Source organism: Chanodichthys erythropterus, chromosome 12, assembly GCF_024489055.1.
Source record: "Chanodichthys erythropterus isolate Z2021 chromosome 12, ASM2448905v1, whole genome shotgun sequence".
Classification (NCBI taxonomy): Eukaryota; Metazoa; Chordata; class Actinopteri; order Cypriniformes; family Xenocyprididae; genus Chanodichthys; species Chanodichthys erythropterus.
Genome location: NC_090232.1, coordinates 45,681,399 through 45,708,090, shown reverse-complemented (window position 1 = coordinate 45,708,090; position 26,692 = coordinate 45,681,399). Strand labels below are relative to the sequence as shown.

General features: G+C 38.4%; 3 protein-coding genes across 5 annotated transcripts in view; all 3 read right to left on the bottom strand.

Moving 5' to 3' along the window:
- LOC137032387 (B-cell receptor CD22-like) overlaps positions 1–7,396 on the bottom strand; it is a 36,534-nt gene extending 29,138 nt beyond the window's left edge. The window contains exons 1-3 of the mRNA XM_067404143.1: positions 7,256–7,396; positions 6,860–6,922; positions 6,401–6,748 (exon numbers count right to left, since the gene is read on the bottom strand). Of these exons, the coding sequence (XP_067260244.1) occupies positions 6,401–6,748; positions 6,860–6,914 (403 nt within the window). The 5' untranslated portion in view covers positions 6,915–6,922; positions 7,256–7,396. The remainder of the gene's footprint in view (positions 1–6,400; positions 6,749–6,859; positions 6,923–7,255) is intronic.
- Positions 1,933–5,438, bottom strand: LOC137033169 (uncharacterized). Of its 3 annotated transcripts, XM_067405343.1 has the most exons (6): positions 4,454–5,438; positions 4,273–4,347; positions 4,113–4,172; positions 3,890–4,015; positions 3,607–3,789; positions 1,933–3,508 (listed from the first exon to the last, which is right to left on the bottom strand). In XM_067405343.1, the coding sequence occupies exons 1-6, from the start codon at positions 4,470–4,472 to the stop codon at positions 3,102–3,104; spliced, it is 870 nt and encodes a 289-aa protein (XP_067261444.1). In that variant the 5' UTR covers positions 4,473–5,438; the 3' UTR covers positions 1,933–3,101. The 3 variants fall into 3 exon arrangements, with proteins under 3 accessions (XP_067261444.1, XP_067261445.1, XP_067261442.1); XM_067405344.1 differs by lacking the exon at positions 4,454–5,438 and having other exon boundaries at positions 4,279–4,390; XM_067405341.1 differs by lacking the exon at positions 4,454–5,438 and having other exon boundaries at positions 4,273–4,386.
- A 16-nt stretch (positions 7,397–7,412) lies between the features above and the next one.
- Positions 7,413–19,511, bottom strand: LOC137033167 (carcinoembryonic antigen-related cell adhesion molecule 1-like). Its single transcript, XM_067405337.1, has 11 exons — positions 19,474–19,511; positions 18,816–18,982; positions 18,420–18,482; positions 17,908–18,243; positions 15,950–16,201; positions 15,390–15,737; positions 12,250–12,501; positions 11,712–11,823; positions 11,546–11,591; positions 11,082–11,353; positions 7,413–10,935 (listed from the first exon to the last, which is right to left on the bottom strand). Exons 3-11 carry the CDS (start codon positions 18,472–18,474, stop codon positions 10,902–10,904), a joined length of 1,707 nt encoding a protein of 568 aa, XP_067261438.1. The 5' UTR covers positions 18,475–18,482; positions 18,816–18,982; positions 19,474–19,511; the 3' UTR covers positions 7,413–10,901.
- Between the last annotated feature and the right edge of the window lie 7,181 nt (positions 19,512–26,692).

Here is a 26,692-nt window from a genome sequence, read left to right as displayed (position 1 = left end):
ACAATAATGTATAATGAGCAATGCATTCTTCTTCTATTTATAATTATTATTATTATTATTATTATTATTATTATTATACGCAGTAGTAGTAGGCTGTATACTTTATTATTCTCTTTCGGGTTCTCATCACTATGCGTGTTGATTCTGGCGTGTGACAGGAGTTGGCGCTAGTGAGCATTCAATAAAGCCTTGCCACTTTTGAGAAGAAGTTACACAGTACTGTTCCAACATGCGTTGAAGTGAATTTGTGTTTACTGATTTGATGGGTAAGCTAACTGAGGTGAAATCGCAGACTTTGTTTTTCTACTGTTTATATTATATTAGTAATCGCTGTGTTAGTTTGTAGTTATCTTAAACAAATAACCGCTCCGGCGCACCCGCGCATGATGACCAAAGCCAAATAACGTACTCAAGTTACAGTGGCCTTTATCATATCAGAAATATCTATTAAATGCATATTAATATGCTGCTAATGTTCTGTAATGGTGCATTAGGTCATTGATTTAATGGTTTACACAACTGTTAATTAAAAAAAATACATATTTAGGTGCCTTTATTCAGCTTGTATCAAATATGTTTGGCTTATAGGTGTGATGTTTATTATCTTTTCTGAATACTTGATTGTTTATGTTGACCTGCATAAGCCACTTTTCATGAGAAATCATGCTCTGTAACTTTGTGCTGTAAAAGACTTTTTATTTTTTTCAAGTTTAAAGTTGTGTTTACTGAGACATTCATCAAAAATAAAATATTTCATCTGAAAAAGATATTATCTTCTGTGTACATTAATAATTAATAAATACATGATTAACGTGTGTTCACGCTACATTAAGGTTCACTTTAATAGGTAATTAATGTTTATAACTCATTAAATGAGTTCCACTTTACATTAAGGTTCCTTTTCACAGGTTGTTAATGTTCATAACTCATTAATAAATGGTTCACAGTTTTCCACTTTACATTAATAAATGGTTCACAGTTTTCCACTTTACATTAAGGTTCCTTTTCATAGGTTGTTAATGGTCATAACTCATTAATAAATGGTTAACAGGTTTTCACTTTACATTAAGGTTCACTTTCATAGGTTGTTAATGTTCATAACTCATTAATAAATGGTTCACAGGTTTTCACTTTACATTATTATTATTACTGGTCATATTACTGGTCTTGTGGTGAACAATGAATCCGTGCAAGTTAAAACACAGAAAAAACTTGTTTGCCGCAGTAATCTTTAATCAAAATCTGAAAAGTTATTTCTGGTCTGGAATGGCGTTCCTTCTCTGATAACGTCAGTTTGACGGCTTGGGTTGAAAACGTGTAAACCACTCTTCTGCAACCGTTCGTCTGCTATGAGTGAGATATGGAGAGGAGGAGTGCGAGAGATGGAAAGGAGGAGCACTAAAGTAAAACTCTGCCCTCTATTCAATATTCTGTTTCACTTGGAAATACGTCTTAACTTCCGGTTCACGCAGACTTTAATATCTAATCAAGTTATGGTTATTATCTTTTGTTTTATTTTCAAAATAAAGTTGGAATTTTGTCTTTAAAAAACAATAATTTTGTTTTTATACACTGCTGTGGAGAGGCATCATGACCTTTTTGGAGAGTATCATGGGTAAGACAAAAACTTCTGGTAAGCAACATAATAAGAAAAGTGGCAGTCATGAGATATTAATAAGAAAGCACAAATACAACAACCTTCAGTCTAATTATGATGGTCAATTTTTGCTGCATCATAAAATAAACCAGAAATCTGGTTTTGAGTTAAATATGTTAATAAATACATTTATTAAGCATTTATAACATGTGAGTTAAAAATGGCTCACTATTTGGCAGGTATTGCATTAAAGTCGCCTTTTTATTCATGCAGTTATAACTGCATTATTAATGATTTATAATGCATTTGTAAATGACCTATTACTCATTAACAAACACCTTTATAAACCCTTTACAAAGGGAACCTTAATGTAAAGTGTTACCGTAATGTTTGTGGGGCAGAACAGATTCATCCTATTTCTACTAATTACTTGGTTATACAAAAGGTCACGCATCTTTCGACGAGCACCGCCATTTTTACACATTGCTATCGACACTCTCAAATCCAAAGCCTCATCGACAGTTACATCAGAGTTGCTTTGCAATATCTTTTCAAGCTGATTAATAAAGAGATCTGGATCGTAATTATTTTGAGGTGACAAAAGAGCATCAACATCAGATGTCAAGCTGGACCCACGCAAAGTAATATTAATTACCCCCCCATCACCTGCTAATAATCTGGAAAATGAGACAATTTCGGCCAATAGATCATGTAAAAATGTAGTGTAGGCAGATAAATCTGTAGAAGATATCTGCCGCAGATTTATAAGCCTATGAATTTCCAAACCATTGAATCAGGCTCTGGGGATCACTGTGTACTCATGCACGACACCCCCATCTCTCACAAGAGAATCTATTTCACCCTGCGTAAGGCCCATGTTGGGTGCTGCTGGATCAAATGCTTGGTACTGGGGGGGAGTCGACCCCCCACCTATCTGAGGAGAATTAAAAAATTGGTCTACATCAAAATTGGTGTTTGACGAATCATTAGACGCATTGTTGGTCAGAGGAGAATTAAAAAAATGATCTACATCAAAATCTGTTTCTTCTTCTTGATTTACCACCGCTGATTGTACAGTGTTTAGCAAATCTAGCAATACTTGTGTACTAGATTTAGGTCTATCCATATTTTCGACTGTTTGAATTAAATAACGCATAGTTTCTGTTGTGCTTTGCTGATGATGTGAATCATTATCACATCTAAATCTCACTGGTGGACTTTGTTCACTATCATCTGACTCCAGACAACGTTTTGTGGCCATTTTTAACACAAATTATTTAAAATCCACAACCAACTAAATCAATCAGGACTTACCAAAGCGAGGTATAAACTTCTCAACCATTTGCTTCATCAACTCCACAGTTAATTCCTGATCAGTTCTTAAGAGCTGTTGTATAGAACCGTGACGTCTTAGTAACGCAATAACTTCTTTCAAACCAGCTCTTTGTCCCTGGAGCTCGGTAGTCACAGTCCGATTAAAGAGTTCATACTCCTGTCTATCCCTTCATCTGTGGTCTGACGCAATGTTCTGATTTTTTACCAACAATTCAACGGATGATTTGAGACTTTTCACTTGTTGACGTAATATCTCATTTTCTGCTCTTGTCTTCTGATGTAATAGTTCATTCTCTTCTCTAAAAGCAAGATATTGTCCCCACATCACATCCTTACTCTGGCATACACAGGATTGTCCCCCATTCTTGAAGGCCTCTTGGTTGGAAGGTAGTGCATCCGAATCCGAATCCGGTTCTGAACAAGACACATGAGCGACGTTCTCCGAACCACTCTTTACTGTTTGAGACTCAATTGGTAAAGCCTCTGAAAAGTCAGAAATGGTCCATGCATGCAGCATCTCATCATCCCAATTATCTGCATTATCCACGCTTGGCACCCCATTTTCCGGGGATGATTCTGTGGAAAAATAATTTGTATAAGTGTATCGGGATTAATCTAATAACATGAAAAGGAAAAACATTAGCATATATCTATATTTTTCTGTATATACATACCCCATGATTGTCTTTGACGTTTTTGCTCAGGGGTGTTGGGTATCACACATATTTCATCTGATTCTTCAGAACTATGTACTACTGATCCTGACCCAGGCTCTTTCCTTTTAATACCATGCGTGGTGATATCATCAGCAAATGCAGTGGGTGGTGGTATGGCTCTAACAGCATCCCTTTTATGTCCTTGGGGGTAATGAAATTCTGTATGAGTGATTTTTTCCAATTTTTAACATTTGCATCCCTGCAATATATATATTATCCACCAATACATTGACCCACATACCGTTTGGATCAGATATTCCAGAATCCTCAGTTGGAGTGTGAATTTGGGCCTTTACTTTCAAATGCTTCCCAACCTTCGTTTCAGAACCGTTGTTTCCAACACTGTTCACAATACTTCTCAAACATGCTAAAAAAAAAATAAAAATAATGCATTCATATTAGTTCATGTTTTTAACATGATAAAAACGTTATAACAAACAATAAAACGATGAGCTAAAACTTACCAAGCGGAGATTGTTGTTGATTTTGGCTCACATCAGACCCAGAAACCTGAGGGCCCCGCACTATTGGGCAGGGGAAAATACTTTAAAATCACAATTATAACACACTCCATATACGTTTTTAATATTTATAGAGTTGAAAATTGACATAACAACATCATACCCACACCGTTCAAAGCTAGAAGCTGATCCAAAGCCTTGTCATAATGGGAGTTCTGTACGCAGAACGTCATATCACCTAGTGAACAACATATTGATGCCATGAACTACATAAACAATTTATTTATGCATTTTATTTATTTATTTTATTTATGATTAAAACACCAACCAGAAAATAGACCTACCGTTTGAAGAAGGATCCATTTTCAGAAATACGTCCTTAGGGTGAAAATGGAATGCTGGAAAGCCTTTTGATGAGTTTAGAAAATCTAAAGTAAAACCAAGTAAAATCGTAGCAAATGCTCTTTGTGTTAGCCACACAGAAAAACCGGCCTACTAGCCTCCAATGGTCTTTATAGGTAACACAATCAGTGGTGTGAAAACTGGGCGTTACGTCTCGGTAGACCCCACCTCCTTACAAACCCCTGAGGAAAAGGATTGAACACCGGAATATTTAAAGAATAAAACTATGTCAGCTTTTCAAAATAAAAATAAGATAAAAAACAAAACAACAACAAAAAAAACAATTGCATAGCTTAATCCGTCTATAAATAGATGCATTACAATTTTTAATAATTATAAAACCGTGTACATCTATTATTTACCTAGAAAGTTTACTGTTTTTTGTTCAAAGGATGAGATTTAACAAAAACCTTTAAAATAACACATCCAATTTGTCTATTGTATTTAGGGAAGCTTATAAAAAGTTATTTTATTGATTCTCCTTTTCCTGGGGGCAAAGGATATTTTTGTATAGATATAAGTAGACATCAGTAGACCTTGCGTCTGCAACTTTCATGTTAACAAACATTAAAACACATTCTAACAGACATACTGGCTGCATCACAGCAGGTAATTGATAAGAGAAACTAGGCTTCTGATGCTCATCCCTGCTGAGGTCTCAATCTAAAAATGCAAACATGAAAATGCAGACATCTTGCTTCCTCAGCATGATTTAAGATAAGAGAGAGCTCTGTACTGCTTCTCTACAGAGTCAATATTTTAGATGAAACAACACTTGATTTTCACTCCAAGGTGTGAAATTTGCTTGGGTGACTTTCACCCCCACAATCAAAGGAAAAACATGGTCACCATCAGCTCCCAACAGACTGAAAGGAGCCAGATACCCAGGATCCACCAAAATGTCATAAAAATGCCAAATCTGGGCTGAGATACAACCTCCATAAATTTACCCATATATCTAACTATAAATCCAACTCACTCTATATCTCATTGACACTCTTGACCTGCCAATCAGGGGACAACAACCATAAATTCAACCATAAAAAACAGCTATTGACAACCACTAACCTGCCAATCAAGGCTCACAGCCCTCATAAAACATATTTGACATCCACTGTCCAGTCAGCTTGAGTGACAACACACAGAACATTTGGGACATAAATTTAGCCATAAATCAGGGTAATAAATCATTATTCGGACACAAGGTGTATGATACTCTACTTGCAGAGTTTCTTGAGTTTTGAGCATGTTTAGGCCCTCAAAAATGCGATTCATTTCGGAGAAGAAGAATATTTGACCGAGCAATTACAAAAGGTTCCTCACACCATCGGTGCCCGGGCCCTAATTAAGTAGAAAGAACGTTTGAGGAACATGATACCTTATAAAAAACGTTCCTCTAATGTCAAAAAAACTGGACGTTTTTTACTTTCCCAGAACCAACACTGAATATTTTATTGGAGGATGGAGGGGTAGAATTGAGATTAAGAGCAACACTTTACATAAAAATAGCGTTCATAAGAAATCATGGAACTCCATCTTGACAGGAATAAAAGGCAGCAAACAGGACATACGCTAATGTGCGCATCATTCCGATTGAAATCGCCAACATATGGATTGGATAACATCTCATGTAAACAGTCCAACGAATCTTTCAATCAGAATTAATTTAATAGGAATGATAAAAAAGTGTACATGTAAACGTGACCACAGTCTCCTCACAACAAGAAGGTCTCTGGTTCGAGTCTCAGCTGAGCCAGAAAACCTTTCCTTTAGATCTGGTCTCCCTCACAATCCAAAGATGTGTGAATTACAGATGATAAGTTGACTAGAGGTGTTAAAGTGTGATTTACTGTTTCTCTGGTCTATTTCTGAGAGTTCACTAGTTGTACCTGTGACGTCAAGCTGAACTCCAGGAATCCCCGTCCATTTTCCACCATCAATGTTTGTAGTAAATCTGCAGTAGTAGACGTGTTTATCAGCTTCTGTTACATCCGTCAAAGTGATGCTGTGAGTGTCTTTATCTTCACTGTGATACTGAACTCTTCCTAATTTTTCTGGGTCATTTTTCAGATCAGGTGGTTTTTCAACACCTCCAACAGTTTTGGTCCAGAAGACTCTTCTGATCACATGACCAAGAGGATATTTTAAAGTACAGGATGTTTTCACTGTTGATCCCTTTAATGCACAAACATATGAAGGGCTGTAATTCACTCCCCAATCCTGCTGACCATCAACCCCTGAAACACAGAAATGAGGAAAATAATTAAAGAAGCTTTCTGGTGTTTGGTCAGTTTGTAAGTGTGACTTTTGTTCAAATATCTGTATAGTGAGTGAAACTGAAGACTCACCCGCAGTCATGATCACTACGATCAGAGGAAGAGACTTTATGAGAGACGACACCATAGTGACTTCTGCAATCAGAAAACTGACGATTATCACATTATGAGCCTCATCTCTATACAACATCACAAACTCTGTTTGACAGATAAAGCACATGATGATTTCAGAATAATTCACGGCTCATTGAAGGCTTGACGTGAACTGATGATGTTTCTCATGTCAGGCCTCGTGTGTCTAAAGAGCTTCACACAATATTTACACATGAATCTACAACAGATATTGAGCTTCTGGAGTTCAAATCACTTCATCAAATAAACATTCACCTAAAACAGTTTGATAAATATCAGTCGTAGCCCTGCTGAATTATTTTAACTCATAAACAATAATGGTAAAAATGTTCTTACCGCTCTGCAGTGTCAGTGTGTCAGTGTCGACGCACAAATGACAAAATCATCATCAGTTTAAGCCGTCAAACGCCTGCAGTTTTCACACTTTATAAAGTGCAGCTAAATGTTGGTCTTCCTCTTCCTGGTGATGTGTGACCGTCATCTCAACTACACAAGAACAACTGGAGAAGAGAGTTAATGTCTCCAGATGTCAAACACAAGCTTTATCTCTGTAGAGCTCACTATTGTTAAATCTTTGTGAGAGAATATGAGAAAGATGTTTGCTTTGAGAAAGAAAAGTTAAAGATGTTCATCATGTCTGCAGGAGCGTCTGAGCAGCATCTTTACAGCTCTTAGTTTCAATTCCTCTTTCTCACACAAACTCTGTGTTTAACACATGAAGCGGTGGGTGACACACATACCCATGAATAACAGTCTTAACCATCAGCAACCACATTGTGTTTAAGTGGGTCAGTTTCTGACAGAAAACACAAGCACTGAGACACCAGACTGACGACAGATACAGGAATATTCAAAAACATTAGTACATCACTAACGGATCTATTTAACTCCCAAAAATGGACAAGTGGTGCTCAACGAAGAGCCAAATGACCTCCATCTCCAGCTCTGTGGATCTTATGGGTGGAGGGATGGAGTAATGGGTCGGGTTAGGGTGTGGTTTGACCTTCTAGCTCCGCCCATTACACCCAAATTACATTCAGAGAGGAGGAGCTGGACTTCACGCTCCACCCGGCTCTGCTGTGAACAGCCTCTCAAAATGGAGGAACTAGATTCATTACTCAAATCTTTTCTAGACTTCCATTGACTTTACTGCCATCTAGTGGTCAAAAAGATATAGTGCACATTATTGCCCATTACAGAAGCTGATTCTCATCTGATTCTTTTAGATGTTGATTTTAGAAGCAATAAAGGTTACCAAAGTTGTATTTTTTCTGTATTGTTCACTATGTGTTTATAAACCAATCATGTTAATGGAAGATATGACGATACATCATATATGAATTATAAAGATAATGTATTTAAAATGCACGAGTCAGGCGTTACACAGTCAGGATGGGAGATTAACACCCGCCAAATTCATCTAATCCATTTTTGAGGCCAAAGCTAAATGGGAAGCAAAAACAAAACAAATATTTTATTTAAACTTAAAACCAACTGACTGTAAAATGTTTATTTTATCTATTTATTGTAAAATGTATTGGATGATTTCAGTAAGAATGAGGCTTAAATCTTACACAATAAGCTAAAACACATTTAACTGTTACATATTCATATAAAATATGATATCAATTCACACTTCAGAAACATATTGAGTAAATGATGATAAAATGTTTTAAATGTGTTCATTTTGCTCTGAAAGTTTAAAATACTGGAGGTGAAAATGAATCCTAGTGTCTTAAAACTCAGTTTTACCTTGACTGCATAAAACACAACTAACAAGATCAGACACTGGTATTAATACAAACAATTAATATAATATTACAAATAAGTCCAGGTATTCTCATGTAATCACCCACTGTGCCGGAGTGAGATGAAGATGAAATACAAGGAAGATTTTCTAAATTCTGTTTTTCAAATGATCACTGTTGATGAGGAGTTTATTATAATAGGTATTCTTGTGCGTCGTACCTGAGCGTGTGCTTGACTTCCCCATTAAAAAACATTTTTAAAGGCACATTTATTAATCCTTGTTTTTTTGTTTGTTAGTTTTTTAGGGGTTTTTTAAGGTTTTTAATGATTTATTTCTAATGAAAGTTACACTGAGAGTAGAGCAGATTTCTGGTGGGTCAAGCCCCGGCCTTGTGCCGCCACTGGTTTGACATGTCAACTTTCAAAGTGTGTGTCTTGTTATAGAACAACATTTACATGCAAGTTTTACTCTCTCATGTAATTCAGGACACACACCATTGAATTAAATTCAAACCTGGTAATAAATGAGTTAAACATTACGTATTCTTCTATCTCAATGTGTTTCTGGTTTCTAGAAGAAGATTTAGATGTTGGTTTTATTCACAGAACTACAGCACAACACATGCTATTGAAATTTGAACAAAGATATAAATTATTCTAAAATAAATACAGTCTTTTAAGATCAAGCCAACCCAGCTAGAAATGTTTTTGTTCTAGTATTTTTTTTAGTGGCAAGTATTGATTTTGTTCCTTGAACGTTCTCCTAAAGGTATGAAACGTTCTCTAAAAACAGTCAAATAATGTTCAGTGAAACACTGTTAGCGGGAAGTTTCCCACTCCACAAACAGCATTACCAGCCTTACTTACTAACCAGACTGACTTTATTTCTGTCACACGTCTACAGAAGATCTTATTGAGAATTAACAGAGATTTAGATGTTGATGATTTAATTATTTCATTTAACATCACCATTACTGTGATCAGTGTTTGTTTCAGTTTGGCTCTTGACCCTTGAATTTTAACATCAGTTTTTTTCAGTTTTTTTCTTTTAATTTCAGCAATCGTATAATGTGTGTTTTCTGTCAGCTGTTTTGAATCAGAACACGCCATTTGTGAATTAATTGCTATTGATCTAATTCGACTTTGGAAAAAATGCCTGAAATTGTTTGTGATTCAGTTTGATTCATTCAGACAGTTCACTCATGCACTGAAGCAGTTTTTCATATTATATTGTGACACTTTATTACACAGAAAACAAAAAACAGTCCTGGATGAAGTGATATTTACATTCAGTCCCCAATATGAAACAAAACTCACAAATGTCTTCTGTTATTCATGTGTCCGTGATGAAGCAGCTGTTCAGCTCAGATTATTGCGTGTTCAGTTTGATTTTCCACAGTTTGGGGACATAATTAGTAAAGACCGCATCACCAGTTTTCTTTCGTTTATAGTTCTGGACCTCCAGTAAACCTGCATTAGATGATCTTAAAGTTATTGGTGGAATATAATTAATTTGAGAGTTGGCAATATAGTTATGTCCTTGTCTATTATGAGCTTTGTACATGATGAGCAGGACTTTAAAATCTATCCTAAAAGCCTTATAAACACTAGTGATGATTGGCAGGTCTGAATGTTTAAGCTCCTCCTGATCCTATGTTTGTAACTACATTTTTCTTTAACTTGGCACTGCACAGCGTCTTGTTGTCTTCGGAGCCATCTTTATCGTTTGGTTTCTGCCTAGACCTGCGTTTGCCTCTCAAATCGGTGGGCGGAGCTAAACAGGCAGTGATGTAGAAGCAGGCGTTGATCTTCTTCTGTGGAGGCGGTGTTTAGCCACACTATTATGTCATAAAGTGGCACATTCCACAGCCTGTCGTTTTGGCAGATTGACTTCAATATAAGCTGTTTTTAGACTAAAAAAAAAATTTGAGTTCTGAAACTTACAGGATGTTTTTAAAATGACCTGTTATGTGTTGAAAGATCAAGGGAATTTTGATTTCTCAACTCAAAAAGGTAAGTTGAGTGAATACAACTTTTGTACAATGAAGGCTGTGTGTGTTTGTGATATCAGTTAAGATTGTAATAATCAAGCTTACTTTAAACTGAAATTTAACCTTATCTAAACAGCAAAACGGACCTATAAATGTGTAAACTGGTGAAATCAAAAGGAGAGGGAGATGGAAACATGACCTGGACTCAACATTAACAGGCTGCGGCTCTGATCACATGCTCTTTATTTGACTGAGCTGTAGATAATGTCCTCAGATCTGGGGAGAAATTAAATATGTTAATGTGGCATTTCAGAAAGTCCCACCAGCAGATGATAATCCAACATCTCAACAACACAAGAACGAGAGCTCTGATTCATCATTGATCATGTTTTATTGGGTTCAGATGAATGATGGTTTCTCACCTGTTGGCTTCAGATGGATGATGCGTCTCAATGGTCTTACAGTCGTTCTCTTCAGTCTTCTTCATGTCTTTGTTCTTGAAGTGATACACACTGGCATACTGAACCTCTCCAACATCTCCAGAGTCTGTTTCTGCTTGTTTTCTCCCGGAGCGTTCAGGTTTCTTTGGTTTAATGTCATCATACAGATCATCCCTCTGATTGGCTGATACGAGTGAATACAGTGGAACGTCATTGGTCAGAGCCGTTTCTGCTGATCTGTCAGAGCGATCCTCCTGCAGTTTATCACAGAAAATATCACAGAAATATAACAACAGATCAATCATTCAGAAACACATGTGACTGTGAGTTACTTGTATGTTGTTTTCCAGATTGTCTTCATGTCAAATATTTGTCAATATTTGTATTTTCTAGTTAAATATAATATCCATGTCATTGTAGATTCAGATATGAATCACTAAACTTGCCTGATTTTGTCCAATAATTTCAGCTCCACCGTCTCTCCTCTTCTTCCTGAAGAAAAAAATAAAAAATAAAAGAAAGTACTAAAAATGTCAAAGTTCAACAAATTCTTCATTCATGTTAATTTTTGAAAATATATTTTAATGCAGGAGCTGCTCAACATTCACTCACTTTATGAACACGATGATGATGATGATGATGATGATGATGATGATGATGATGATCAATCCTCCACATCCCGCCACAATCCCAGAAACTGTGTGCAGAGCAGGTCTCTGAACCCCTGAAACAAGAAGATCATGAAGATCATTTCACACGTGAGACAGATGAACCTGAAAGAGTGTCTGTGTAATATTTATTTTGAGTCTTTAGGTGGCCGTGAGAGAGGATTCCCGATCCATGGGAGCAGTGTGACATCATCAGGGATTTCTGATAAACTGGCCTCAATGGCGTTCTCTCTCACTGGCTGTTAAATAATCTTGTATTTATTGTTCTCCATTGTCATTCTGAACAGGTGTTTCTCAAGCTGCCCAACCTGATTACCGTTACTTTTCTCTGTCTTTATTCATTAATATATTTTTAAATCATTCTTGTGAGCCATTATGTATTGTTTTCTGTATTATGTTTTGACTTTTATTTTTACTGATGTATCAACCTTGGATTCATGAAGAATCTTTAAACACAAACTCTTGATTCAGTTTGTACTCACATTCAACTTTAAGATAAACAGCAGGAGAGATCAGATGATCATGTCCTCTTACAGCACATCTGTAGTTTCCTTCATCAGATCGACTGACTGACTGCAGATGAAGCTGATTCTCTTTCTCAATTCCTTTAGTGAATCTCAGTGTGTTTCTGAACCAGATGAATGTTGTTTGTTCAGTCAGAGAGCAGCTGCTTTTACATGTCAGAGTGACTGAATCTCCCTCTTTCACTCTCTGCTGTGTCTCCACCTGCAGGTCTGACACAACAACAACTAATTTAGAATAATAACAAAGTTATAACAATGTAAACCAGGGCTAGCCAGGTATTCAGTTTAGTTTCTGCCATCCCTGGGTTTTAGGCACCATGAAAGTAGTCTGTTTTTTGGAAGAGTATCGCTGCAGTCTTGAGATTTCTTAATATTTGTTGGAGCTCCAAAATAGGGCGTAACTTCCTCCAATTGACAGAGAGGCACATGACACACATCAGTTCAGCATAAACTCTATCCTGCAGCCAATTCTAAAGATTTCATTGGTCATGTCAATCACAGTGCTGATTTCCTACATGATGCTACAGCCAAAGCTAAACCCTAAACCTATCCTACTCCAGCCTTAACCAGTGAAATGGGAGGAAGGGATTTGTGCTGAATAGCATGCTGAAGAAAATGGCACTTCAGGAGATAAGTGGTTAATAAAGTTAATAAGCCGGGCCATACATTACTCTGCCCACTTTTGGTGTTCACGCCCCATTTTGAAGATCTTCGCTCTGCAGCTTTTCCTACTTGGGGCTTTTAGTGGTGTTCATCACCATCGGGGCAGATTGTGTTCTGGGTAAGACATCTCAAACTGAAACTGGACCAATCAGCTGTGAGCAAAGTGACACATGTCTGATGCACTAAAGACACTTCCCCAGTTTCTCATTCTCCAAATTAAAGGTATATACAGTATCTCACAGAAGTGAGTACACTCCTCACATTTTTGTAAATATTTGATTATATCTTTTCATGTGACAACACTGAAGAAATGACACTTTGCTACAATGTAAAGTAATGAGTGTACAGCTTGTATAACGGTGTAAATTTGCTGTTCCCTCAAAATAACTCAACACACAGCCATTAATGTCTAAACCGCTGGCCACAAAAGTGAGTACACCCCTAAGTGAAAATGTCCAAATTGGGCCCAAAGTGTCAATATTTTGTGTGGCCACCATTATTCTCCAGCACTGCCGTAACTCTCTTGGTCATGGAGTTCAGCAGAGCTTCACAGGTTTCCACTGGATCCTCTTCCACTGATGATGACATCACGGAGCCGGTGGATGTTAGAGACCTTGCGCTCCTCCACCGTCCGTTTGAGGACGCCCCACAGATGCTCAGATGCAAAATTCAAAATAAAACACTTACTAATAAAAGAAGAAATGTATTATTTGTTTACCTGTATGTCACGTGACCATTAACTGACATCAGAGAACCGTGAACTTAATTTAATTATGTTTTTCTTTATTATTATTTTAATTATATATATATATATATATATATATATATATATATATATATATATATATATATACTTGACTGATAGTGGTTAGTAAAGTCAAATAAGTATGTGAACCACTTGCAGAATCTGTGAAGTAAGATATTTTACATAAAAGATGTTTACATATAATCCACAAGACAAAAAAAAAAACAATAGCTGAATTTATTAAAATAACCCCATTCATAAGTATGTGAACCATTGATTCTTCATACTGTGTGTGGTTACCTGATGATCCACGACTGTTTTTGTGTTTTGTGATGGTTGTTCATGAGTCTCTTGTTTGTCCTGAGCAGTTAAACTGAGCTCTGTTCTTCAGAAAAATCCTCCAGTTCCTGCAGATTCATCAGTTTTCAAGCATTTTTTGCATATTTGAACCGTTTCCAGCAGTGACTGAATGATTTTGAGATCCGTCTTTTCACATGGAGGACAACTGAGAGACTCAAACACAACTATTAAAAAAGTTCAAACATTCACTGATGCTCCAGAAGGAAACATGATGCATTAATAGATGGGGGTGAAAACTTTTGTAATTTGAAGATCAAGGTAAATTGTATTTTATTTGTCTTCTGGGAAACATGCAAGTATCTTCTGTTGCTTCCGAAAGGCAGTACTAAATGAAAAAAAATAAGTGACGTAAGAAAAATTTGGACCTCTTCATCCTGTTCAAAAGTTTTCACCCCCCGACTCTTAATGCATCGTGTTTCCTTCTGGAGCATCAGTGAATGTTTGAACCTTTTTTAATAGTTGAGTTTGAGTCCCTCAGTTGTCCTCAGTGTGAAAAGACGGATCTCAAAATCCTACGGTCACTGCTGGAAAGGGTTCAATTATGCAAAAGATGGTGGAAAACTGAAGAATTTTTGGGACTTGGAGATTTTTTCTGAAGAACAGAGCTCAGTTTAACTGCTCAGGACAAACAAGAGACTCATGAACAACCATCACAAAACACAAAAACAGTCGTGGATCATCAGGTAACCACACACAGTATTAGGAATCAAGGGTTCACAAACTTTTGAACTGGGTAATTTTAATAAATTCAGCTATTTTTTTTGTCTTATGGATTATATGTAAACATCTTTTATGTAAAATATCTTACTCAGGACTGTACTAAATAAAAAATAACATGCGTTTTGTATGATCTTTCTTATTTTGTTAAAATTTTGCACATTTTCACAGATTCTGCAAGTGGTTCACATACTTTTTCTTGCAACTGTATGTGAGAGAGTCAGCTGTAATATCAATGTGTTCCTATTGGTCAGTTAGAGGAGCTCAGTTTAGCCTGATGGTTAGCCTGCTCTGGACCAGGCTAGTTTCCCAGCATAAGTTGCCAGAGTAACTGAGTTTGAGCTAATTTAAGTTTGTTTTATGAAACTGACAATAAGTCTGACTAACTAAAATAAGCCTGGCTTGTTTTCTAATCTTGTTTTATGAAACCACCCTCTGGTCACATGTATCAGTTTCTACACAGCACTGTATCACAGTGTGAACTCAGCCTCACTTCAGTGTGATAAAGAATGAATTAGGTGGCAGTTACATAACAAATTATCTCAGTGTGTGTGTGTGTGTGTGTGTGTGTGTGTGTTTCTGTGGTCTATTTCTGAGAGTTCACTAGTTTTACCTGTGACGTCAAGCTGAGCTCCAGGAATCCCCGTCCATTTTCCATCCGCTTTTTTTGTAGTAAATCTGCAGTAGTAGACGTGTTTATCAGCTTCTGTTACATTCGTCAAAGTGATGCTGTGAGTGTCTTTATCTTCACTGTGATACTGAACTCTTCCTTTTTTTCTTTGGTCATTTCTCAGGTCAGGTAGTTCTCCATCAGTTATAGTAGGTTTGGTCCAGTAGACTGTTCTGATCTCATAACCATGAGGATATTTTAAAGTACAGGATATTTTCACTGTTGATCCCTTTAATGCACAAACATATGAAGGGCTGTAATTCACTCCCCAATCCTGCTGACCATCAACCCCTGAAACACAGAAATGAGGAAAATAATTAAAGACAGTTTCAGCAACAAACATAGAAATCTTTTATTTTCTTCTGCACTTTTTACAACACACTACTAAATATTATTTTCCCAATTTCTGTGGGCCTACAATAGATTTACATATTCAACAAATGCAATTTAGAGATTCCAAGTGTGTGAAATATTTCACTGTTAATGAATCAGTTTGTACTCACAATCTACTTTGAGATAAACAGGTGGAGAGCGAAGATGTTCCTGTCCTCTTACAGCACATCTGTAGTTTCCAGCATCAGAACGACTGACTGACTGCAGATGAAGCTGATTCTCTTTCTCAATTCCTTTAGTGAATCTCTGTGTGTTTCTGAACCAGATGAATGTTGTTTGTTCAGTCAGAGAGCAGCTGCTTTTACATGTCAGAGTGACTGAATCTCCCTCTTTCACTCTCTGCTGTGTCTCCACCTGCAGGTCTGACACAACAACAACAACTGATTGACTGTCAGCTTAAAGTGAGAGTTCACCCAATAATAATCAGTCACCCTTGTGTTGTTCTAAAGCCACATGGCCTCCTTTTTTTCAGAACACAACAGGAGAAAAATCCTGCTTGCAACTGTTTAATAGCAGTTAAACTGAACACAAAATGAAATGTGAACGGTGATGTTCTTCAGACATCAGAAAACATTCCCACACAACTTGTACCATTCAGAAGTTCACAAGGCATACAACAGGTTTTGATGAGAAACCTTAGAGCAGTTTATTACTGAGTGAAAATCTTGACTTTGCATGAGCGTTTTTGAGAACAGCAGTTCAGACTGACAACCAGAAAACATTGAAGAAGTACAACTTTTCCTTCCTTTTTTACTTAACCTTTTTTGTTTGTTTGTTTTTTAGTGGTTGAACACCCTCATTGAGCTTTTTTTGCCTGTTAGTGCATTTTGTGTTGAATCTTTGTGGAAATATTTTTAATGACATCTTTTTATGAATGAAGGTCACTATCTCTGATACTAATACTGCTACACTGTAAAAAAATTGCTGTAGAAAAATGGCCAAATTTCAACAGCAACATGCTGTTTTCCATTAAAACCAAAATATACCATAGAAAACAATGAATTCTGGGTAATATTTGACATTTTCGAGAAAGTATACTACAGCAATATACTGTGAGTTAACATCGCTCAAAGTCACACTCAGAGGCTGTGTTCTAAATCACACCCTATACCCTCATTCACTATTCCCTACATTAGTTCACTAATATAGCCCACTTGACAGAGTGAATGAAAACACGTGTTTATTCAGACACTGATGAACACCTGCTGTTAACAAGCAGAATCACTGAAGGAAAGAGAAACAACAAGAACAGAAAAAAAGATGAAATCAACTGAAGATAAAAGACATTAAATCTCTGAAGATCTGATTCAACAACTCCACAAACAGCATTACCAGCTTCACTTATTACTAACCAGACTGACTTTATTTCTGACACACGTCTACAGAAGCTCTTATTGAGAATTAACAGAGGTTTAGATGTTGATGATTTATTGAAAATAATAGTTTGATTTGATGTTGCCATTATGGTGGTCAGTGTTTTATTTAGTTTTATTCAGTTGATGTTTTAATGTTAGTTTTTTTCTGGCTGCTGTAACTGTTTATTAAAGCAAGAAAAGCAAGAGAAAATGTGATCAGATGATATTAGCTACTTGATGATGATGCTGATGATGATACAAATATAATAATCATGTAGTGTTCTGATCAGCTGATCTAGATCATTATATATTGTTTATTTCATTTAATTGATTACATGTTTCTACAGCATGAGATCCAGTGATTTAATCTGTATGCTTTTAAAAACACACTAAACATTTTGAACTACTGATTCAATTAGACACACTCAGACATCAAGATCCAGTGTATGAATCTCAACAGTGATTCAAGAGAACATTCCGGTAACAAAAAATAAATCAAGCTGCTGAAAACATTACAAGAACATAATATAATGTTCTCAGAACATTCTAGAACAATAGAATTTCTGTCTGTGGTGACCTCACATTGTGACCATAGTATGAGCACACAGTGAGTGTGTTGTGAGGTTACACTGTTAGATCACTGTGAATTCAATTTGTTCAATGGGTAATATGTGTGTTTCTCTGGTCTATTTCTGAGAGTTCACTAGTTTTACCTGTGACGTCAAGCTGAACTCCAGGAATCCCCGTCCAATTTCCACCATCAATGTTTGTAGTAAATCTGCAGTAGTAGACGTGTTTATCAGCTTCTCTTACATTCATCAAAGTGATGCTGTGAGTGTCTTTATATTCACTCAAACACTGAATCCCTCCTCTCTCCTCTGGATCAGGTGATTCTCCATCAGTTACAACATGTTTGGTCCAGAAGGCTGTTCTGATCACATGACCAGGAGGATATTTTAAAGTACAGGATATTTTCACTGTTGATCCCTTTAATGCACAAACATATGAAGGGCTGTAATTCACTCCCCAATCCTGCTGACCATCAACCCCTGAAACACAGAAATGAGAAATGAAGAGACTTTCAGGTGTTTTAATCAAATAGTTTTTAACTTCTGAATATTTTTATGTCAGCTGACAGTAAAACACTGATGTCAGTTTGTAAGTGTGAAGATCTCAATCATCTTTAGTTCAAATATCTGTATAGTGAGTGAAACTGAAGACTCACCCGCAGTCATGATCACTACGATCAGAGGAAGATACTTTATGAGAGACGACACCATAGTGACTTCTGCAATCAGAAAACTGACGATTATCACATTATGAGCCTCATCTCTATACAACATCACAAACTCTGTTTGACAGATAAAGCACATGATGATTTCAGAATAATTCACGGCTCATTGAAGGCTTGACGTGAACTGAAGATGTTTCTCATGTCAGGCCTCGTGTGTCTAAAGAGCTTCACACAATATTTACACATGAATCTACAACAGATATTGAGCTTCTGGAGTTCAAATCACTTCATCAAATCAACATTCACCTAAAACAGTTTGATAAATATCAGTCGTAGCCCTGCTGAATTATTTTAACTCATAAACAATAATGGTAAAAATGTTCTTACCGCTCTGCAGTGTCAGTGTGTCAGTGTCGACGACCAAATGACAAAATCATCATCAGTTTAAGCCGTCAAACGCCTGCAGATTTCACACTTTATAAAGTGTGGTTTAAAAATGTTGGTCTTCCTCTTCCTGGTGATGTGTGACCGTCATCTCAACTACACAAGAACAACTGGAGAAGAGAGTTAATGTCTCCAGATGTCAAACACAAGCTTTATCTCTGTAGAGCTCACTATTGTTAAATCTTTGTGAGAGAATATGAGAAAGATGTTTGCTTTGAGAAAGAACAGTTAAAGATGTTCATATTGAAGTGTCTGTATCAGTTTAGCAGAACTGTGAACTCTACGCTTTCTTGACATTAAACTGTCATTAAATACAGAAATACAGACAAAACATGCTGAAAGATGGAGGTTTCTTCGGTGTATGTGTGAAAATATGATTTATGTTCAGACTCAACAGGAATCACAAGCAGAGAAATCAGAGAGAAAAGACGAAACATTTTGGAAGACACGAGGTAGATTGTTACAATTACAAAAATATAAAACTTTTGTTTGCATGAGGAGATACATATGAAACAAGCACTTAATATATCATATTCAATAATCTCTCTAGTGAAACTGTAGAACAACATGTTTTTGCAAAAATATATCTGTCCTACCTTACTTTCATCTGCAGTGTTTGTGTGTAAAAATGACTCTATGATCTGAATGCAGTAGTTTAACTGTTTTCACACATCCTGTCTCTCTTCACTTCCTCTGAATGAGTGCAAAACACTCCCAGTCACATGACACTAGTGCACATTTACACACACACACACACACACACACACACACACACACACACACACACACACACACACACACACATGTAGTCAGAGGAGCTGAACTAAAGACATTTTTCATCATGAGTTTGCTGAAATAATATCGAAACTCAGACAATGTGACTTTCCTCTGTACTTCCTCTTTTTCTTTCTTTTTTAGTATATGCTGATGCAAGATAAATGTGTAACATGTCCTCTTGAGAAACTCTTTGACATCTAAACATCATGAACACAAACACAAATCAGCAGATATTTCACATAAACAGAGTCAAAGATTTGATGATTTAATAACTGATAATTGACTGTAATCCTGTAGCTATACTGTAATTTAGTGAATGTGTTTAACTATATTGAGTTCAAGATGCTCTCAAAGTGTAAAGACAAACAGGCTCTTACAGAAGGTGTTTCTGGGGTTTGATGTCATGAGGCGTGTGAACTGAAGCTCGATGTGCTGAACGAAAAGAAGAAGCTCTTCACCAGTTTCACCAGCTCTTCCAGAACAAGACTCTGGGGCTTTATAGGTTACAAAAGTGGTGCAAAAAAAAACACTATGAGATGAAAGACAAAGTTGCAGTGACATTCTTCTTATATTGAAATCATTAATCACTTTATTTAAAAAAAAAACAGATGTTTTTATAGTTTGCTCTTATAGGTCTACTGGCATCTCAAGGACTCTGATCTTTCCACACAAACACGTGACTGTGTGAATGATCAGCACCTCGGACAGCGCGTCACTGCACACCTCTACAGCCTCACCGACCTGAAGATACATGTAACTGCATGGACATTGTAGCGATATCTGATTAGAAGAAGAATCAGAAAGAGCTTTATTGCCAGGTATGTTGTTTACACATACTAGGAATTTGTTTTAGTGACAGAAGCTCCACAGTGCAACACAGTAACAGCGACAAGACACACAATAAATAGAATAAAATAATAATATACAAATTTACAAGATAAAAACATGAAGTGCAGAACATGAAATTGTCCAGCCATGACTTCCTGTTCCACAGGAGTATAAACATGAGGAAACACAAAGGCCAAATTCTCTTAATCATTCATCACAATGAGAAAAACCAAAGAATATAGTTCTGATGTGCAGCAAAAGATTGTCGAGCTTCACAAAATAGAAAATGGCTGTAAGAAAATAGCTAAAGCATTGAAAATCCCCATTTCCACCATCAGGGCAATAATTAAGAAGGTCCAATCAACTAAAGATGTTACAAATCTGCCTGGAAGAGGATGTGTGTCTAAATCATCCTAATGTGAAGTGAAGAGGAAAGTTTGAGAGGCCAAAGACTCTCCACGGATCCCAGCTGGAGAATTGCAGAGATTCGTTGAGTCTTGAGTCTCAGAAAGCCTAAAAAAAATTATCAAAAGCACCTACATCCCCACAAGATGTTTGGGAGGGTTTCAAGAAAAAACTTCTGCTCTCATCCAGAAACAATCTCCTGTATATTCAGTTTTCAGACACCACTGGAACTTCATACGGGACCGACTTCTATAGTCAGATGAAATTAAAACAAGAGCTTTTTGGCAGCAAATCCACCAGATGTGTTTGGTGCACACATGGATAAAAAGCCCCCATGTCCACACTTAAATATACTGCTGGATCTTTAATGTTGTGTTTTTCTGCTGGAGGTCCTGGACATCTTGTTCAGATACATTGTATCATGGATTCTATCAAATACCAACAGATAAAAAATCAAAACCTGACGCTTCTGATAGAAATCTTATAATGGGATGTGGTTGGATCAACTGTCGGGACAATGATCCAAAACAAACATCAAAACCAGCACAAAAATGTGTCACAATGAAGCTTCTGCCATGGCCATCCCAGTGCCCTGACCTGAACCCTAAAGAAAATGAGTGAAGTGAAGTGAACTGAAGAGAAGAAGCACCAACATGGAGCTGGAATCTGAAGGATCTGGAGAGATTCTGTATGAAGGAATGATCTCTGATCTCTTCTCAGATGTTCTCCAAACTCATCAGGCATTATAGGAGAAAACTCAGAGCTGTTCTCTTGGCAAAAGGAGGCTGCAAAAAGAATTGAATAAAAGGGTGCCAATAATTGTGGCCAACGTGTTTTGGAGAAAAAGATTTATTTCATAATGTTATTTCCCCCCCCACTTTCAATTCTTTTCCTTCAATGAAAGGATAGATTTTTGCTAATTTTATAAATTAAAGATCAAAAGGATAAACAATGCAGATTTATTTTGATCATATTTATGAAGGGTGCTTATAATTCTGGCCACAACTGTACACACACGATGTGGTGTAATACTATCAAAAAATGATAAACATAACCTTTATCTCCATACCAAAATCCCAGATGGCCAGACAGTGATTCATCTTTTATAAATCATTAAAATATTAATGTCTGTGATGCTGTGAGCATGGAGACTGTTTTGTAGACTGTAAGTATATTAAATGTTTAACTTTAAAATGTTTATTATGAATAAATAGCGCTCATAATCGTCTGTGGAGATGGCATTCTCAAGTGAAACGAGTCGAGGCTTAGAGTAACGGCGTTCCTTACGTCACGACTTAACAAGCGGATTGTTCTTACATTCCACTTATCAGGAATATGCTGTGAATTTCTGTGAGTCTTTTTCAGACAAGCTCCACAAAACACTGCAGTGCTGCACTCAATGCACCTATAATCAGCCTGTTCTAGGCAGTGATTGGTGCTGAACATTCAAAAGACACTTTAAGCATGTCATCCTTGACTGCATCCCAGGCATGAAGCTCTCTCTTCTTTGCCTTACTGTATGCATCATCATGTTCAGCCTGTTGAGGTGTAATAGACATGCAAGGTTTGGAAGTCTGTTTGAGTTGGGCTGGGGAAGACAATGACTAAGGTACGAAACCTTTGCAGGGCCAGTGATACACCTCCTCCTCACCACCTTAATCTTTACACTCCTCAAACGTGCTTTTCCCATATCTGAAATAAAAATATTTGGCAATTATTACATAAATCAAAGTGCAACCTGTACTTCTTATCACAGCCTAAAAGACAGAAACACATCAGTGAACATGGGATGCAGATGAGGGATATGTATTTGGTGCCTGAGAAGATAGACTGACAGACGGATGAATGGATGGATGGACAGACGAATGGATGGATGGATGGACAGACAGACAGGTGACAGGTGTGCTAATAGAGCAGTACGCAAGGTTCCTCATGTGGGATCAAATGCAGCCAAGCTTTGTTCAAACCCACAGAACTTCAAGATCCCAAGCTTTCCAAACAGCCATAAAATACGTCTTGGGTTTGAATATTTCACTCACTATGAGTATGATATAAATTCAGTGAAACGTTAAGGAGCAGATACAATATGCAATAATCCTTATTTTCTTACAGTGTGGAAAAAGTCATTTTTACAGGCTAACTTTGTGTTTAACTATTAAACTAAATTGGTTCTGGAAACATAAAAAATGTCCAGTTTTCTTGACGTTACAGGAACGTTTTTATAAGGTTTAATGTTCCTCAAACGTTTCTTTCAACTTAATTTTGATCTAAAATTCAACATTGTAGGAACTTTGATTTGTAACATTCCAAGAACATGAAAATGTTCAGTTTTCTTAATGTTAGTAGAATGTTATTTAAAGGTTATCATGATGTTCCTGAAACATTCTTTCAATAATTCAAACACCTGCTGTGAAAAACACTGAAAGAAAGATAAATAAGAACACAAACTACAACTTTCTTCAGCCACAGCCTTAGATGAACTGAAGATAAAAGACATTAAATCTCGGAAGATCTGATTAAACAACTCCACAAACAGCATTACCAGCTTCACTTATTACTAACCAGACTGACTTTATTTCTGTCACACGTCTACAGAAGCTCTTATTGAGAATTAACAGAAGTTTAGATGTTTGGTTTGAGGTCACCATCATGGAGGTTGGTGGTTGCTTTGGTTGAGCTCTTGACCCCTGACTACTATAGAGTTGCTTCTTTATCAGCAATCACATATTTTCTGAAAACATTTCTGCACTGATAAAGAAGTTCAACATGTCGGGTCTAATAACAGACAAATTACTGCATTAAAGTGGTAAACTCTACTGTCTCTGTAATCTGGATGATTCAACAGATTGATGAGTGTCTTGTGTTTAACTGGGTTTACGGTTAAAATGTGTCTGTGTCCAGATGATCTGGGTGTTTATAAGTGCCTGAGGACCATGATGTCGTACCATATTCAACTTGATGAGTTTGAAGGGTGGAGATCTTGGTTTCAAACATGTTAACACACTTCCTGTCTTTCTTCATTCCCTCAGTGTGAGTGGAAAATCCTACCTTATGGCAGATTGTATGAGACTGAGAGCTCTTGAATGGACACACCTTGTTTTTAAAGGATTAGTTAACTTTCAAATAAAATTTTCCTGATAATTTACTCACCCTCATGTTATCCAAGATGTTCATGTCTTTCTTTCTTCAGTCGAAAAGAAATTAAGGTTCCCTTTCGTGGGAACTATCGAACTACCTTCTGCGTGATATCGTCATTGAAGCACTCCTGTATCCAACCAATCGTGTAACGAGACGTCAGAGACGGGTGACGTCACGGACCAGGAAACTATAAAGCATGCCCGGATGAGGAGAACACTAGCTTCTGCTATCTTCAGCAAGCGCTCCATGTTATCCCGTGTGTCTTATTTAGTGTTTGTCTGTCTACCCAATATTGTGGTTTCACTCTTTGTCTGAGGACAAGAGTTTTCAGCAACACTCGTGTGTATATTTGTGATCGCTGTTTGTGCGTCCTATTTAGTGTTTGTTTGTCTCCCCTCTTTGTCCGAGGACAAGAGTTTCACAACACTACATACATATACACACACTAGACACAATATATATATGTATATATAAAATGGCGGATGAAGGCAAGCAATTCAGGAAGTGTGCTTTTCCCTGCACTCGTTATATTCCTGACGGGGATACACACGATATGTGTGTTGTTTGCCTAGGGGTTGAGCACGCGCAGGCAGCTCTCGAGGGGGCTGTCTGCGTGCACTGTGAGAAGCTCACCCTGAGAGTGTTGAGATCTCGCCGGGCACTCTTTGATAATAAGGAGGGTGCCTCGGTTGGTGTTCCCCGCGGATCGGGTCCCGCTGCTGCCGAGGCAGAGCGAAGACTCCATTCATGGGGTTCACAGATGGATCTGGCGGCGGGGGTTGAGACGGGCCCCGCCCTATCTCTCCCTTCAGCCGCCAGACCCAGTGTCTCTCCTGCCGTGGTGGAAGTACGCTCAGCGGTTTCTTCCCCGCGGGGAGAGACATCGGCGCTTCATCTATCTTCATCTGAGGAGGTTGATGTGATGAGCGTCGAAGCAGGGGAAGAGGAACCGCCAACCTCTTCCCCCGCACATGAGGAGCTCTTGGAGGTAGTGACCAGAGCTGTAGCCAAATTGAATATCAGCTGGCCAGAAGCAGAGCGGGGAGACGTTAAACCAAAAAGCAAGCTTGATGAACGCTTTCTCCCCGCGCGGTCACTACCCCCACGTCGGTGCTTACCATTTTTTCCAGATCTACACACTGAGGTGTCTAGATCTTGGAACAGACCCGTTCAACATCGGGTTTTCAGCCCCCAGACCTCGATCTACAGTAACATCGTGGGGCTGAAACAGCATGGTTATGCGGCGATGCCCCGGGTAGAAGAGACGCTCGCGGGCTATCTCTCGCCTGCATCGGCATCGTCCTTAAAAGCACCGACACTGCCCACCAAGCCCCTTAAAACTACATCTAACTTGGTGGGCAAGGCTTATGCGGCGGCAGGTCAGGCAGCAGCGTGTCTCCATACTATGGCGCTGCTGCAGGCTTATCAGGCTGACCTGCTGGGGGAAATTGATACCAGCGGGGAGGCCACTTTCGAGTGCATCCAGGAACTGCGCATGGCGACAGACCTGGCTCTCCGTGCCACTAAGGAGACGGCTAAAGAAGTGGGCCGTTCTATGGCAGCCCTGGTGGCCACGGAGAGGCACTTGTGGCTGAACCTCTCTGACATAAGGGACAGAGACAAAGCTGCCCTTATGGATGCGCCGCTGTCTCCTGTGGGCCTCTTCGGCGACGCAGTCACAACTGTCGTCGAGAGGTTCCAGGAGACCAAGAAACAATCTGCGGCGTTTCAGAGGTTCCTCCCCCGCCGGTCTAAAATCCCCGCCGAGACTGTTGAGCGGGAGCAGTCTCAGCCCGCAACGAGCTCCTCAGCGCACCACAGAGCGCAGCAAAAAATTAGTGTGGCCGCCCGTGCTCCCCCACGTAGATTCTGGGGACAGGGGTGGGCTGCACAGAAGCCTTCTCAGCCCAAGACAAACCTGCGGGCTGTTATTGTGGCGCGGAAGGCTTCTAAAAAGCGGTCCTGATATCTGTGGATCAGGACCCAGGAGGGCGGCCCCCGTCTGGAGGAAGCGTGGTGTTGAAACACCTGGCCCCCGCTTCCATCCAGCGCCCTCCGGGGACCACGCTATCTTCACCATCCAGTGTGCGTCGGGTCCCCACCAATCCTCTGAGGAGGGTTGGCCTGCACTTGATTCGGCTGACTTCTGCCGGCACCCCGTTTCAGAGCGCCGAGCCAAGTGCTCAAAAAACACCAGAGGCCAGTCTCGAGAGACTGGTTCCCTTAGTAGATTTTCTGGAAGAATGGAAAACTCTACCGAATATATCAAATTGGGTGCTGCTCATGATAGAAAAGGGGTACAGAATCCAGTTCGGGACTCGCCCGCCCAGGTTCAATGGGGTCCTTCCCACAGTGGTGACCCCCGAGCAGTCTCTGGTTATGGAACAGGAAGTTATGACACTTTTGCAAAAAGGAGCTATAGAAAGGGTTCCTCCTCCCAGCAAGCTGTCAGGCTTTTACAGCCGCTACTTCATAGTTCCAAAGAAGGATGGGGGACTTCGTCCTATCATAGATTTACGGGTGTTAAATCGGTCTGTACAAAAACTGAAATTCAAGATGCTTACCCTCAAACAGATCATTCCCCAAATCAGGTCCGAGGACTGGTTTGTGACGATAGACTTGAAACATGCATACTTTCATGTGTCCATCCACCCTTCTCATTGGAAGTTCCT